Source organism: Eulemur rufifrons, chromosome 14 (genome assembly GCF_041146395.1).
Source record: "Eulemur rufifrons isolate Redbay chromosome 14, OSU_ERuf_1, whole genome shotgun sequence".
Classification (NCBI taxonomy): domain Eukaryota; kingdom Metazoa; phylum Chordata; class Mammalia; order Primates; family Lemuridae; genus Eulemur; species Eulemur rufifrons.
Window position 1 is genome coordinate 33,334,548 of NC_090996.1, and position 15,442 is coordinate 33,349,989.

A 15,442-nucleotide genomic window follows, 5' to 3' on the forward strand; every position below is an offset into this window, starting at 1 on the left:
AAACAAACAAACAACACAAAAACAAATGTTGAAGTCTAGTTAATGATGTCCGTGCGGAAGTGTTTAAGGGTGAAGGGTACTAGTGTCTGCAACTTACTTTAAAATGCATTAAAAAGTGAGATGTTGATGAATGGGTAGATGGATAAATAGGTATCTTATAAAGCAAATGTAGGAAAATGTTAAAAATTAAAGAATCTGGGTGGTAAGTATATGGGTGTTCACTATACAGATCTTTTAACTTTTATGTATGTTTTACAAATTTTCATAATAAAATTTTGGTGAAATATATTCACTATGATCACTTTTAACTATAAAATGTTATTTTTCTACATGTTCATGTTTAGATATGTAATGCATCCAAAAGCTGGGAAGGTTTACACTCTAGAATGACAGAGGGAAGTTCCCTTGTGCCTTATCCACACCATTTAAAATTTTCATGAGAATGCATAAATGCATTCTGTATTACTTGGCTATGAAAACCAAATAAAAAATGAATTTTAAGAAAGAGGTAGCAGGGGCCGGGCATGGTGGCTCATACCTGTAATCCTAGCACTCTGGGAGGAGGCCAAGATGGGAGGATCGCTTAACGTCAGGAGTTTGAGACCAGCCTCAGCAAGAGTGAGACCCCATCTCTACTAAAAAATAGAGAGAAATTAGGCGGACAACTAAAAATAGAAAAAATTAGCTGGGCGTGGTGGCACTCGCCTATAGTCCCACCTACTACTGGGGAGGCTGAGGCAGGAGGATCACTTGAACCCAGGAGCTGGAGGTTGCTGTGAGCTAAGCTGACACCAGGGCGCTCTAGCCCGGGGAACAGAGCAAGACTCTCTCAAAAAAATAAAAAGAAGAGGTAACGGGAAGTACAAAATGCACTCCCCTGCCTCACCCCCCCCCCCAACACACACACAAAGAATTGAATTAAACTGACTGGTGCTGATTGGAGGAGGGGCAGCTGTGAGGTAGTGTGGGGCTTAGCCTGTGCAGGACACAGGACAGCCCAGTAAAGGTTAGCATCATTAGTGTATGTCCCTGGGCTGGGTAAACTGTCAGCTGCTTTATAGCAAGTACTTTATCACATTCAAAGTCCCACAGAAAGTGCTGAGTCACTGATGAGTGCACTAGTCAGTAGCCAAATCTCTGCTCTCAGGCCTCAGGCAGGTACAGAGTTGTGGGCTGGGCTGGGCTGGGCTTCAAGGAGACAAGACCCTTGGCTCCAGGTTGCCTAAGGCTTAGCTCGTTTCACAACATCTCCCAGGCCCCAGCATGACTGACTGGAAACATAGGAGAGAGATGCCATTCCTTGCAACCATTGCCTTTGCTGATTTCCAAGCTGCAGGTTCAGGAGGCCAAAGGCACTGGAGTTACCCTGACCTTGGGAGGCTACTCTCAATTAAACCTGGGCACCAGGGCCAGCTCCAAGGGCATGAAACCCCATGCAGTTGCACAGGGTCCCATGCTCAGAAAGGTGTCACGCTCAGAAGGGACCATGCTTGGTTAATGCTCTGTTGTTGCTGTCTGAAGATTCTTAATAATTTTTTTCTTTCTTTTTTTTTTTTTTTTTTAGTAGAAACGGGGTCTTGCTCTTGCTCAGGCTGGTCTCAAACTCCTGACCTCTAGCGATCCTCCTGCCTCAGCCTCCCAGCATGCTAGGATTACAGGCTTGAGCCACTGCCCCTGGCCAAATTCTTAATAATTTTTGAATGAGGGGCCTCGAGTTTTCATTTTGCACTAGTCCTGCTGGGTACCTTCCTGTTTGGCTCTATTTCATTAAAGCAGAGATCTCTTGATTTTGTGGTTTAACTCTATGCAACTGAAGAAAACTTCATTTTTATCAGAGTAATATGTGCTTGGGTTCCATATAGTAGGCATTTATTGAGTCCCTACTGTGTGCTGAACATTGTGCTAGGAAGGAGAGAGAGACAGAGAAGGCCAGCTCTAAGGAAGCCCTTGGTCTAATATGGTAGACAGACAATTCTGCCAGTGATATAGACAGATGGGAGTAGTTAGCCCAGCCTAGGGGGCCAGGAGGGCTTCCTGGAGGAGGTGATGGTTAAGGAATGAGCAGGAATTAGTCCTATTAAAAATGTTGTGAGGATATTTCAGGCAAACTGCAGCAGTCCCAGCAGAGGCATAACTAACAGTATGGTATGCTGGAGACTACAAGATATTTATGCGGAATAAATACACAAACAATATCTTCACTTGTAAATATAAACACAAGTAAACACCAATGTGTATTTATTAAAATAATAAACATGCATTTTATAATAGAGATCAATATTTTACATAAATAAGAAACACATAGCCTTGTGGGTTATCCCGACCACTAGATTATAAGATCAGGAAAAGAATGAGGTTTTTTTTTTTTTTTTTTTTTTGAGACAGAGTCTCACTCTGTTGCCCAGGCTAGAGTGAGTGCCGTGGCGTCAGCCTAGCTCACAGCAACCTCAAACTCCTGAGCTCAAGCGATCCTCCTGTCTCAGCCTCCCGAGTAGCTGGGACTACAGGCATGCACCACCATGCCCAGCTAATTTTTTCTATATATATTTTTAGCTGTCCATATCATTTCTTTCTATTTTTAGTAGAGATGGGGTCTCGCTCTTGCTCAGGCTGGTCTCGAACTCCTGAGCTCAAACGATCCGCCCACCTGGGCCTCCCAGAGTGCTAGGATTACAGGCGTGAGCCACCGCGCCCGGCCCAAGAGTGAGGTTTTAGTTTGATTTCCACTGTAACTGCAGTGACTCCTCGTCATTTAGACAGTCAATCGGCAAATTTTTGAGTGTCTACTTTGCTCCAGGTACTATTTTAGGCGCTAGGAATCAGCAGTGAACAGGAAGCACCTACTCAGGAAAAGCTGACGTTCCTGGAGGTGGGTGGGGGTCAATACCGATGTTACAGCAAATGTTACAGCGGGTGGTCCCGAGGACAAACCGAGCAGCACACGGAGAGTGGGAGAATCAAGGTTTATTCGCCAGTGGGCTCAGAAGGGTCTCGCCACCAAATTCTGAGCCCCATCTACCTGATTTTTCCCACTTTTATTAAGTTGGGGTGGTCCGAGGGGTGGGGGTCTCAGGTGGCTAAGGTAATGGGTTAGTTGAAGTGTCAAGTAATAGGTTAGTGTTATGCTGATGCGCCAGGTAATAGGTAGTATTATGCTCATGCGGGTCTTCCGTGAGGGGTGGGGGTCTCAGGTGGCTGGCGCGCCAAGTAATAGATGGGGGTTTTCCTTAGCACCCATACGTCTTGGGATGAATGAATGAGAAAGTGAACGCTCCCATCCTGTCAGCAGTAAGTTTGCAGGAGAGGGCTCACAGGGTCATATTTGAGTTTTAGTTGAACACAAAGAAATCTCAGATTTCTGTTAAAAACAATTCAAACGCGTTCGAGTAGCAGCGCCTTCAAAAGTGAGTCAGGCACAGAAGAACTCCAACAGACATGGGCTCAGGGGGGAAGACTCAGTGACCATAGATTTAATCATCTGCAGGTGACACCGAATTCCGATGTTCGTGCAAGATAAAGAGGTCCCTTTCCCCCGCCTCCCCGTCGTCGCCCGCGGCAGGCCGCCCAGAGCGCCCCCAGCCCGCGCAGCAGGCTCAGGCCCGCTCCGCACCGGTTTGTTCCGCGGGCGCCCGCGGCGACCCCCTCACCGGAAGCGGGTCCGGAGGGGCGGAGCGGCACGAACCTTCGGCCCCTGGGGGCGGGGCTGCAGCGAGGAGTCAGGCGACGACCGCGCGCTCAGGGGCGGCAGTCGTAGGTGCTTCGCCAGCCGTGGGTGTCTCGTCGCGGGGCGGCGCGCTGGTTGCCGTCTCCTGCGCCGTGGGTTCGGCCGCAGATCGCCGGGTCGCCGCGAGGCCCAGGCCAGGTGGTCCCGCCGAGCGGCGGAGGGGTGAGCTTCGCACCAGGGAGGTCCTTGGGGACGCGAGAACCGAGGTCGCAGACGGCCGCCTCCGCCCATGGCAGACAGGAAGCTGGTGGTGGTGTTCGGAGCCACAGGTACGCGGGGTCCGGAGGGCGGGCTGCGGGCGCCGGGACCCCCACCGGGGCGGGGCCTGGCCGCAAGATCAGGGCGCGGGTCGATTTTGAGGGTTTTGGGGGGAATTTTTTGGTTTTGAGACCGAGTTTTGCTCCGTCGCCCCCGGTAGAGTGCAGTGGCGTCATCTTAGCTCAATGCAGCCTCCAACTCCTGGGCTCAAGCAATCCTCCTCCCTCAGCCTCCCGAGTAGCTGGGACTATACAGGCCTGTGCCACAATGCTCCGCTGATTTTTCTTTTTCAGTAGAGACGGGGTCTCTCTCTTGCTCAGGCTGACCTCTAGCTCCTGGCCTCAAGCAATCCTCTTGCCCTGGCCTCCCACAGTGCTGGGATTACAGGCGGGAACCACCACACCTGGCTGGATATTGAATTCTTAAAAAATTAATTACTTTAACTTCTTGGAAGAGGAATACTTGAACATGGTTACCAGAAGTAAATCTTCCCACTCGCCCTGCCACCCCATCCATCACTGTTACCAAGTTTCTTGTATCCTACCAGAGTAGCTATATATATATTTTTTTTTTCAGATGGTAGAATATTATTTTGCCCATCTATTTTTTTCTCCTCATATATATATATTATATAACAGCTTTATTGAGATATAATTCACATACTATAAGTGCACTTACTGGTTTCTTTTTTTCTTTTTTTGGTAAATTCCAGGCACCTTGCAAATATTGGTTTCTAGTAAATTTGCAGAGTTGTGCTGCCACCACTGCAATCAGTTTTAGAACATTTTATCCCAAAAAGAAACCCTTTCCCCATTAACTGTTACTCCTCATTCTCATCCTTGCAGCCAACCCCTGGAAAGCACGAATCTACTTTTGCTATCTATGGATTTGCCTATTCTGGACATTTCTAGTCCTTTGCTGTACAATAATGAGCACCCGTGTAGTTACATCTCTTCACACACGTGCAGATATCTGGGGCCTCCTTCCACACCCTGGAGGGCTTTACCCTTCAGTGGGACTCGCACAGGTTTCACCAGGGATGTCTTTCTGACTCTTCGTAGGTGCCCAGGGTGGCTCGGTGGCTCGCACGCTCTTGGAAGATGGGACATTCAGGGTTCGAGTGGTGACCCGGGACCCTGGGCAGAAGGCAGCAAAGGAGCTGAGGCTGCAAGGTGCAGAAGTAGTGCAGGGAGACCAGAATGACCAGGCCAGCATGGAGCTGGCCCTGACTGGGGCTCACGCCACCTTCATCGTGACCAACTACTGGGAGAATTGCAGCCAGGAGCAGGAGGTCAAGCAGGTGAGGGCAGGCGCGAGGGCGTGGGAGGCCGGGGCCAGTAGCAGGACTGGGGCATGTCAGCACTGGCAGGGAGCCCGGGGGAGTCCTGCCCTCCGAGTGAGCAGAGCCTGCTGCTGATACTTCCTCCTCCAGTCTCTGGGACTGCAGGCCTCTCTTCCCATTTCCGGCCTAGGCTCTGAGGAGGGTGGAAGCTGCTGCGTCATTACCTAATGACTTCTCTTTTTCTTTTTGAGATATCATTCATTCACCTTTTTAAAGCATACAATTTAGTTTTTAGCATATTCACAAAGTTGTGCAGCCACCACCTCTCTCGAATTCTAAAACATTTTCATCCCCCCAGAAGAAACCGTGTATTCATTAGCAGTCACTTCCTATCCCCCCACCCTACCCCAGGCAATCACTCTTCTACTTTTACGTCATCCAATGACTTTTTACACTTTCTATAAAACCAACTTTTTCTTTTTGTTTTTTGAGAGAGTGCTCTGTTACCCAGGCTAGAATACTGTAGCTTCAGCCTAGCTCACAGCAACCTCAAATGCCAGGGCTCAAGTGATCCTCCTGCTTCTGCCTCCTGAGTAGCTAGAACTACAGGCACATGCCACCATGGCCAGCTAATTTTTCAATTTTTCGTAGAGATGAGGTCTCACTCTTGTTCAGGCTGCTCTGGAACTCCTGGGCTCCAGCAATCCTCCAGCTTTGGCCTCCCAGAGTGCTAGGATTATAGGCATAAGCCACAGTGACTGGCCAGGATAGTTCAATCATTTGTCCTGGGTCACACAGCTAGTATGCTGCAGAGACTGCTAGGAACCTAAGTAGCCTCTGTGCTTAACTGCTGAGCTGTGGCGCTCTGACTCCCAGGGCTCTCAAGGAAGACGGACGAGCTCCCTGGGCAGGATGCTCTCAGAGCAGCAGAGATGGGACGTGTGCACTGTCATATGGGCCTCCACACAGGCCCTCCCCCGCAGCAGACCTGCCCACCCTCCCATATTGCACATGGTGGGCTGCAGTCTAGCATGAGCCAAATGTTGTGGAGAAGTAACTCTAAGAGTCTGGGTGGTAGAAGGCTTCCAGTTCTTTGTCAGCAGGTGTGGTACGCTGTGTGAACATCATTGCAGAAGACCAGGCCTCCTTAGGGGTGAGTGGGGTCAGGTGGTGACTGGGGACAAACCTCCTTCCTCTTAGTGCCATGTTCTCTGCTTTCCTGCCCACCAGGGAAAGCTGCTGGCTGATCTGGCCAAGCGCCTGGGCCTCCGCTACGTGGTCTACAGTGGCCTGGAGAACATCAAGAAGCTGACGGCGGGGAGACTGGCAGCAGGCCACTTTGACGGCAAAGGGGAGGTGGAGGAATATTTCCGGGACATTGGCGTCCCCATGACCAGTGTCAGGCTGCCCTGCTATTTCGAGAACCTCCTTTCCTACTTCCTGCCCAAGAAAGCCCCAGATGGAAAGAGCTACCTGCTGAGTAAGTGCCCTTGCTCGTGCACAGTGAGGCAGAGTTCTCACCTTGTGATGCTGTAGGTGTAGCAGAAAGCGGGCTCGTCATCACGTGGTTCTGGGCACAGGCCTTGGCTCCACTGCCTTGGGCCTGGGACTGAGCAAGTCCTGTAACTTCCTTGGACCTTGGCTTCCTATTCTGTGAAATGGGCATAACAGCAACATTCGCAGGGGCAGTGAGATCTCCCAAGATGGTGTGATGTGCTGCTCTGTCCATTGGAAAGCGTCGCAGAGAGGAGCACAGTTGTTGCATTTCACAGATGAGGAGAGGATTGGGGTGATGCAGTTCAGTTGTACATTTCCCAAAGTAGGAAAGCTCTTCTCAGTGCCCGCTGGCACATCTATAAATGGGCTGGATGCCCTGGCCCGGGCTTGGAAGAAACTTCACCCAACTTGTGTCCTGCAGTGGATGAGAACAGGAGGCCAGAGTGGGAGGGGCTGGTGCCTCCAGCTGGCCAGGCCTCACCCTCTGCATGAACCCCGGCTCAATGGGGCATGTCAGCACTGGCAGGGAGCCCGGGGCAGTCCTGCCCTCCGAGTGAGCAGAGCCTGGGGCTGATACCTCCTGCTCCAGTCTCTGGGATGGAGCTTCATTCCCTTGAGCTCTCTGGGTGATCTGATGCAGCCCCTTTCTCTAGGTGAGGATGGCAAGCACTCCTGGCACCACACCTGCCTCCTCACCTACGAAACCAGAACCTGGAAGGAGTCATGCATTCATTCATCCATTCATTATTTAGTGAGCACCTGTCGTGGATGTGCTGCTCTGGGGCGGCCCAAGCATCTGGTTAACCAAGATTCCTGTTGATTGAGTTGATATTTGGAGTCTAACCCATAGGTGGATACGCCAGCTTCCGGGAATTCAGGATACGATGGAGCACTGCAGGGCTGGTCCCTCCAGATCAGCAGGACTGTGTGCACCAGCCCTTTGCTTTCCTTTGTCCCTCATCTCAGCCCTGGGCCAGGGGGCAGGTCCAGATTCCTGTCTGCGTTCTGGGAATGCAGTGGCCCAGCTCAGAGACCCTAAGTGGCCCGCCGAAGGGACAGTGCCCAGATTCCCTTCTGACTCCACTGCTGCCTCTGCACCACCACACACAGCAAGGCTGACTGGCGGGAAACCAGCTCTGCCCCTGGGACACAGGCCAGCTTGTCTCTCTTCGCCCCACAGGCTTGCCCATGGGTGATGCTCCCATGGATGGCATGGCTGTGGCCGACTTGGGCCCCGTGGTGCTCAGCCTGCTGAAGACGCCAGAGGAATACATCGGCCAGAACATCGGGCTCAGCACCTGCAGGCACACAGCAGAGGAGTACGCCGCCCTGCTCAGCAAGCACACTGGCAAGGCCGTGCACGACGCCAAGGTGGGCTCCTCCCTTCCCCAGGACTCAGGCAGCCTGGTCGGGTCCTTCTGACTTTATGGCTTTTTATGGCTTTTTTCTGGCTTTATGGAGCTGTAGGGAAAGAGTGCCGAGGGCTGCCCCACCCTGCTGGGCAAGGTAACTCTAAATTCATCTGTTAATTGTTAACATTTATGTTGTGCTGTTCTGGGAGCTAAGGGTGGCCACAGAGTGAAATTTCTGGTTTAAGTGTTTTGACCAAGTAGAGAGAGAGAAAGGTTTCCAGGAGGAGGGGACGGTGAGAGCCAAGGCAGGGAAGGGTAGGGAGCAGGACCTGCTGGCTCCTCTGTGGGGTGCGGTGTGAAGGGAGGGCCGGGGAGGGAGGCCGGAAAGGTGAGCACAGCCCCTGCCCCGTGTGGCTTGGCTGGGTGGGTGGGAGGCTCACTGTGTCCCTCTTCCCTGCTGACCCTCAGGCTTCGTGTCCCTGCCCCTGGGTGCCTTGTTTCTAATGTCTGTCGTTCTCATTAAGACCTACTCATTAAAATCTGGGAAACACCGAGTCATTAAAAGACACCCACAGAGCCCGCCCAGACCCAAGCAGAGCAGTAAGGGGAGGGGCTGCAGGGAGTGGTGCGGTGGTCGCAGTCCTGGACTCAGACCCCAGCATCAGCCCTCTAGACCCACCACCATGTGGGCTTGAGCACGTTCCCTGACCCTCTCTCTGCCTTTGTTTCCTCATTTGTAAAATGGGTGTATTATTGGTATCCCCCTCCTCAGGTTGTTGTGAGGATGAAACGAACTAAGCAGTGTAAAATCTGTCTTAACATGATGCTAGCACCTCAAAAACGTGCACTAAACGACCACGTATTAACATTTTTATAAAAGGCCTGAGCCGGGTCATGGAAGATTCGAGGATCTGAGGAGTTAAGATTCAGTTCGGTAGGGAAAGCTTTGGTTTTTGAGGAAAGTGATGCAAGCAGAGCTTCGATTTGGAAGGGACTGAGACGTTTTCATCTCATGATGAAAGAACAGTCTTTAAACCGACCTTGAATGTCAGGTAGTTCATGAGAATAGCGGTGTCTGAACTTTCAGCTTTAGTGGAAAGTTTTCAAAAGGCCTCGTAGTGAGAACCTCAGTTGTAACCGAGACACCACAGGCGGCTCCAGGTGTAGCAGGCTGGGAGACCCCGACTCACCCAGCCTTCCCTCTCCCCCTCCCCCGGGCACGGGAAGATCTGGACAATGACAGGCTGCCTCTGCTTCCAGGCCACTCCTGAGGACTACGAGAAGCTTGGCTTCCCCGGGGCCCAGGACCTGGCCAACATGTTCCGTTTCTACGCCCTGAAACCTGACCGCAACATTGAGCTGACCCTGAGACTCAATCCCAAGGCCCAGACGCTGGACCAATGGCTGGAGCAGCACAAAGGGGACTTCGCCCAACTGTGACCTGCCCACGTCACAGCCTCGAGCCATGGGATGGGAGGCCAGGTCATCCTTTCTTGTGTTACCCAAAAAAAGTGTTTAAAATAAAGCCATTGTTCTCACAGATGGTTTCCAAAAGAAAAGGGCTCTGTTTCTGGGACTTGGGTTGGGGTGGCAGCTGGGGCACCAACAGCATAACAGTTCTCACGGAAGACAGCAAGTGGCCGGGGCTGCAGGGATCAGTTGGTGACCGAGATGAGTGACCCAAACTCATGTTTAGGCAAATAGTGAAATGGAGCGTTGTGACCTGTTCCCACTATACCTGGAATCCAGGTTAGAGAGGAGCCCAGCCACCAGGGGCAGCGCCTCTGACGTTCCACCCCCCGCCTCCCCCCCCCCCCCCCCCCCCGGCCCCCCTTCACCTCCAGAGAGCTCAGAGCTCCTAAGGCCACCTACTGTCTGTTCTTTCAGCTGGGGACAGACTCTGGAGGGGGCGGGGAAGACGCAGGCCCACCTCCCTCTCCCTCCTCACCCTCTTGTCCTGGGTGGAGTGGGGCTGGCGCCAGGGTGCAGCCCAGGATGTGGGCAACCTTCAGAACAGGCTGGAAGAAAGAACAAGCAAAGGAGTGTGACAGAGCTGTGGACCACAGGGCACAGTCACTGGACTCTGTTGAGCAAAGGTGATGCTACCTGCAGCAAAGGCTGGGAAGTGAAACTGGGAGAAACAGTCCGCCTTGCTCGGAGAGAAAAGGGGCAGAGCCCAGAGAGAACGTATCATTCCCCAAGGTTCCATGGAAGCTCTGAAGTTTAACACGTGTAGGGGTTTGCACAAGCATTGTCACAACTGTCTTGCTAGCCCACCCTGGCCTCGGGACCCTCAGGCACAAAAATTCAGTCCATCCATTGATTGACTGAAGCATCTCTTTGACAACTCACCAGCATGCTGGGTCCTATCCAGGGGTCCCCAGCCTATGGAGAGATGTGTAATTATTTCATTATGTATCACAATGTAATAGTTACAGAAATACAGTGCACAATAAATGTAATACGCTTGAATCATCCCAAAACCATCACCCCCACCTGCCTGTCTGTGGAAAAACTGTCTTCCATGCAAACAGTCCCTGGTGCCAAAAAGGTTGGGGACCACTGCTATATACAATGTTCCCAAAAAAGTTATGCTCCCTGCCTTGAGCTTATTTAGTGGGAGAGCCAGATACAAATGCATAATAGTTACAAACTGACATAAGGGCTACAGAAAACAGGACAATCAGGAGGGATAAAAAAATGGGAAGAGGGACATTTTTAGGATAGGGACAGCTTCCAAAGAGGGGATGAGCAGGCTGAAGCCCCCCAGGGTGGGAAGGAGCCTCCCAGGCAGGATAAGAGGGACAGACTCCAAGTGTGGGCTTCCGAGCCCATCGGGGTCAGGAAGAGAATAGGAGAGGTCATCTGTGTCCATCCCTAGGTGATGCCTGAGTCCCCCAGGCCTGAGGGTGGGAAACACCCTGCCTGTTGTGACTCCTGTGGCTCTTGACCCAGCGGCCTAGGGTCAGTACCATGCAGGCTTTGTTTGTATTTTTAGATACATCATCTTGGCCAGGTGTGGTGGCTCACACCTGTAATCCCAGTACTTTGGGAGGCCGAGGTGGGAGGATGGCTTGAGCCCAGGAGTTTCAGGCTGCAGTGAGCTGTGATTAGGCCCCTGTATCCCAGCCTGGGTGACGGTGTGAGACCCTGTCTCAAAAAAAATCATCATCTCACAGCCCAGCCCCAACTCAGAGGCCGGTAACAAATGTTGCACAGCCACCTTCTGACTCCCCGAGGGGTTCGGGCACGGCAATAATGGTGTCTCTTTAGCAAGAAAACCCATCTTTATCTTCCGAAGTCTTTCTCCAGACTTCTGCTTTCAGAAGGCATGACATGAACGGGACTCAGGCTGACCTCTCCAGGAATAAACCTGGATAGGAGACACCGTCCTTCCTACACTGTGTCCCCAGGACCTAGAACAGTGCCTGGCCCATACTGAGTGTCCACAGCAGGCAGGCAACAAATGTCTTGTTGATCAAAATACTGGGAAGTATCTGAGATGGGCAGAATGTCACTGCTGAGCCTCTTTCCATAAGCTCTTTGTCCGGTCTCTGCACCGCCTGACCCAGAGAACACCCTCACAGCTCACCCCGCTCAGCCCAGAACACAGGGTGGGTTGAGCTGTGTGCCAGGGCCCCCGCCAGCTGTGCCAGGCAACGAAGCTCTGCTGAGAGCCCAGACTAGTTAAACTACAATAAGTAAAAATTTTAATGTATAAAGACGCAAAGACTCTGAACTGGAGGGGAAAAATATCTAGTAAGGGAGACAGCAATGGCAGACCTGGTGAGGCTGCCCCGCTCCTTTCTCACAGGCTCCCAGAGAAAAGGTCACGTGCAAACCCTACAATATCTGAACGTTGTCTCACAGCCGCTCTGGGAACTGGGCAGTGGGAGTCGGCCCGTCAGTGACCCAGACCCACCAGCCTGCATGTGTGCAGATGTGACCACGTGGATGAGGCCAGCTGACCCCCCAGTAAACCCCAGCCAAGTCACCTGCAGAAGGTCGTCTGAACTCTCTCAAGGAAGAAATGACCACAATTTAGGTTTTAAATATCTTTTTGCAGTAGATAATCTTATTTACATTAATACAGAATCATTTTACATTCTTAAATCAGACACTAATAGATGCTTTATTTTAGTGAATTATAAAGGAAAACAGAAAGGAAACTCTCGAGAAGTGTTCTTCATTGACCTGTCTTACGATAGCTCAAGGATCTTGAAACACAGGGAAACTGCAACGTGCTACCAGAGAGGCTGGGGGAATGGGTGTCTCGCTCCGGCTGAACGGTGGGGAACCTTCCACTGCCTAGACTGTGCGTTCCTTTTCTGAACAGACATTTACACGGGAAAAGACAATGATTAGCACTGAAGAATCTAAACACCCTTTGGAAAACAGACGTCAGCAGTGTACGTGGGAGAACCAAGGCCCGGCTGGCGGCGGTGGCAGGGCTCCGAGTGCCTGCCTGAGGCAGCTGGAGTCTGGCCGGCACAGTGGCCGCAGCGGCCGGCTCAGCAGAAGGGCAGGAGGCCCACCACACCTGGCTTAGAACAATAAAACTCAACAGTCGGGGACAGGTGCCATCCTGGATGGGGCAGCAGGGAGGACGACCGTCCTGACAAGGATCAGCCACCACCCCTGTGGTCAGGAGTGGGACCTCCAGGGACCCTCAGGGCCTTCGTATGTGCCCCCCCAGGCCCCCAAGCACCCACTGTGCAGCTGCCTGTTACCTTTGGGAATTAAAAACAAACTCCAAGCAGAGTGATTGACACCTCGGCAGAACCTGTCAGGGGAGGATGGCACTGGTGGGGCCTGAGGGCCCCGGGTTCCCGGTGAAGACAATCTGTCAGCAAGGACCCATCCTGGAACCTCCTGGAGGTTTGCTGAGAGGAAAGTAATCACTTCATGACTCGGTACAGCTTAAGGCTTCATTTTTAAGCTGTAAGCATGGCCTTTAATTCTTTAACTAAGATCTCCATCGCATTCGATTCCAAATTAGACTTTGAGCACTGCAAGAGTCCAACTGTCTTACTCTGCCTGAGCCGGAAGAGGCTGAGTCACCTACCCGTGGACAGGAAACCTCTGCCAGCCCTCAGGGTGCTGCAGCTTACTGACCAGGGGCTGTCCACTGTGATCTTTCCGGGGAGAGATGTGTAGTCACGTGATTCTGCTGTTGCAAGACAGTCCAGAAGGCTCTGTAGGCGGGAGCTCAGGGCTGCTGTTCTGGATCCTCCTGTCTCCCAGGCGCCCTGGCCACGCGGAGCAGAGCGCTGCTTCCCGGCCTAGTTTCCAGTGGATCGTTTTCCTGGGACAAGGAGACAAATGGTCACACTTCACTTGACATCCCAACAGAACCCATCCCAGCGGGAGGGCTTCTGTCAATCCCTGGAAAGTAGCTGTGCCCAGAGAGTGAAGAGCCCCAGCCCCCAGGGACAAGCAGAAATGAAAGTGGGTCCCGAGACCCCACCGTGGGCAAGCCCGACTCCCGGCAGCGCCCCCAAACTCCCCCGCCCTGTGCTGCCCAGGCAGGACAGGCAGCTACGAAGCACGCGGGAGTTGAGGAGATCTGAGTTCTAGGCCTGGCTCTGCTACAATTCACCCTTGTGACCGTGGGCAAGGTGGTCCCACCATTGCAGGACGCAGAGCTCCTCGGAGCTGGTGTGAGGAGGGCTGTGAAGCAGCCCCCAGAGAACCGCTCCAGGAAGAGGACACAGCGAAAGGCCGGCCACCGCAGCCTGTTCAGCCCTGTCTACTGGCTGGCTGCCACAGTGCTCTCCCCACAGGCAGAGAGGTCTGGCTGAGTGGAGCCAGATTCGCCACACCTGATACTGGCACCTCTTCCAGCTCCTCGGGACAGGGGGCACAATACTGGTAACAGTGAGGGAAGACAGGGATCAGTCCTACCTCGGCTGGGAGATCAGGAGGTAAACATTTTCTTAAGTTTGGAAAGGAATCCCTCCTTGTCCTCCCCAGCCTCACGCCTAGCCTTGCTTCCTGCGGAGCTATCCGTGGTGCCGCCACCTGGGCACAAACAGCAAAAAGAACTGGGGTCAAGGGCACACACCTCCATGTGTCACAGCCTAGGTCCCCGCCTACCCCCGCGGGCCGCCCGAGGGCCTGGCACTGGAGGAGCAACCCAGCGCCACCCCAGGAAGAGGGGCCACTCCCATGTTGGCCAGGGCTGCCTCCCTGGCCCGAGGACTGAGGAGAGCAGGCTGCTCAAAGCCCAAGGGTGTCCGAGCTGCTCTTTGAGTCCTGGACCCAACAGCAGGGAAACAACAAAGAGAGTCGGACGGTGACCAGCTGTCTCTGTCTGGACAACAGTAACAAAACATGGCCAAGTGCCTGATGCTTCCCAGGCCAGGCCACACAGTTTACACACATTAGCTACACAATCCTTAGGGTAACCTTACAGGCAAACTTCACACATAAAACAAAAAACAAAACAACGCAGGCACAGAGGTTAGGTGGTTTATCCAAGGTCACAAAGCCAACAAGTGGGTGGGAGGCTGAGTTCAGACGCCAGCAGCCTGACCCCAAGCCCAGGCTCTTCAGCACCGTGCTCCTGGCTGTGGAGGTAAATCATGTCCACCAAGAGAAAATCCTATTTTTTTTTTTTTAAGACCAACTGACCAGATTGTGTGCTGTGTGTGTGCACATGATGTCTCCAGGACACCCGCAGAGGACTCACTGCCATGCAGAATCCTCTCAGGTGCACATTCTCCTCTATCTCAACACCAGCAGGCATCTCCATTCCTGAGCAAGCTCTCCCCACCCAGGGCACCTAACCCCAAACGCTCCAGATCAAGGGAAGCTGTTCTGCTGTTTCTTGAAGGCCAAGGCTGAGACTACCTAGGGGAACTTTGCTGCACAAATGTGTATTTTAAAGTTTTGCCAACCACTAGGCAAGGAGGGCAAACCTTTGTTATAATTTAGAATATAGACCTAAACTGAACACTTTAGGCCACATTGTTAATGTGCTCAGAGACCTATGCCATATACAATGCTTAACAGAGTTAAGAATGGTCACAGTCCCCAAGTCTCAGTCCAAGTAAGACTGCCTTCCCTTAGTGAGAGGCCCAAAGCTTGGGGTAACAGGTCCCTAAGAAGGGATGGGCATAGGGCACAGTCTTCTGGGTACAGCACAATCAAAGCCTACTTTGTGTGTCCCCAGGACCTGGGACGATGGCCCGTTCCTCTGGCCTGGCATGCTCTCAGAGCTCAGGTGTGCTCTCAGATATAGAACAGTGCCCTGAGCAAGTGCTGAACGAGATCTGGGCAATTACCAAAGCGGCCAGGGCTGCAGCCGAGCTCCAGGACTCCACAGAA

The 15,442-nt window shown here is 52.5% G+C and overlaps 2 protein-coding genes across 4 annotated transcripts in view; one reads left to right on the plus strand and one right to left on the minus strand.

Annotated features, from left to right (window-relative positions):
• The first annotated feature begins 3,791 nt into the window (after nt 1–3,791).
• On the plus strand, nt 3,792–9,653 carry NMRAL1 (NmrA like redox sensor 1). Its single transcript, XM_069486999.1, has 5 exons — nt 3,792–3,993; nt 5,044–5,282; nt 6,495–6,744; nt 7,942–8,132; nt 9,374–9,653. The coding sequence occupies exons 1-5, from the start codon at nt 3,954–3,956 to the stop codon at nt 9,551–9,553; spliced, it is 900 nt and encodes a 299-aa protein (XP_069343100.1). The 5' UTR covers nt 3,792–3,953; the 3' UTR covers nt 9,554–9,653.
• Nucleotides 9,654–12,153: 2,500 nt separating this feature from the next.
• The window catches only part of DNAJA3 (DnaJ heat shock protein family (Hsp40) member A3), a 28,359-nt gene continuing 25,070 nt past the window's right edge, over nt 12,154–15,442 (minus strand). For 2 of the 3 annotated variants that reach the window (XM_069487001.1, XM_069487002.1), the window contains one exon: nt 12,154–13,418. In XM_069487001.1, the coding sequence (XP_069343102.1) occupies nt 13,396–13,418 (23 nt within the window). In that variant the 3' untranslated portion in view covers nt 12,154–13,395. Of the gene's footprint in view, nt 13,419–14,017; nt 14,135–15,442 lie in introns of all 3 variants that reach the window. The other variant, XM_069487000.1, reaches the window with a different exon arrangement.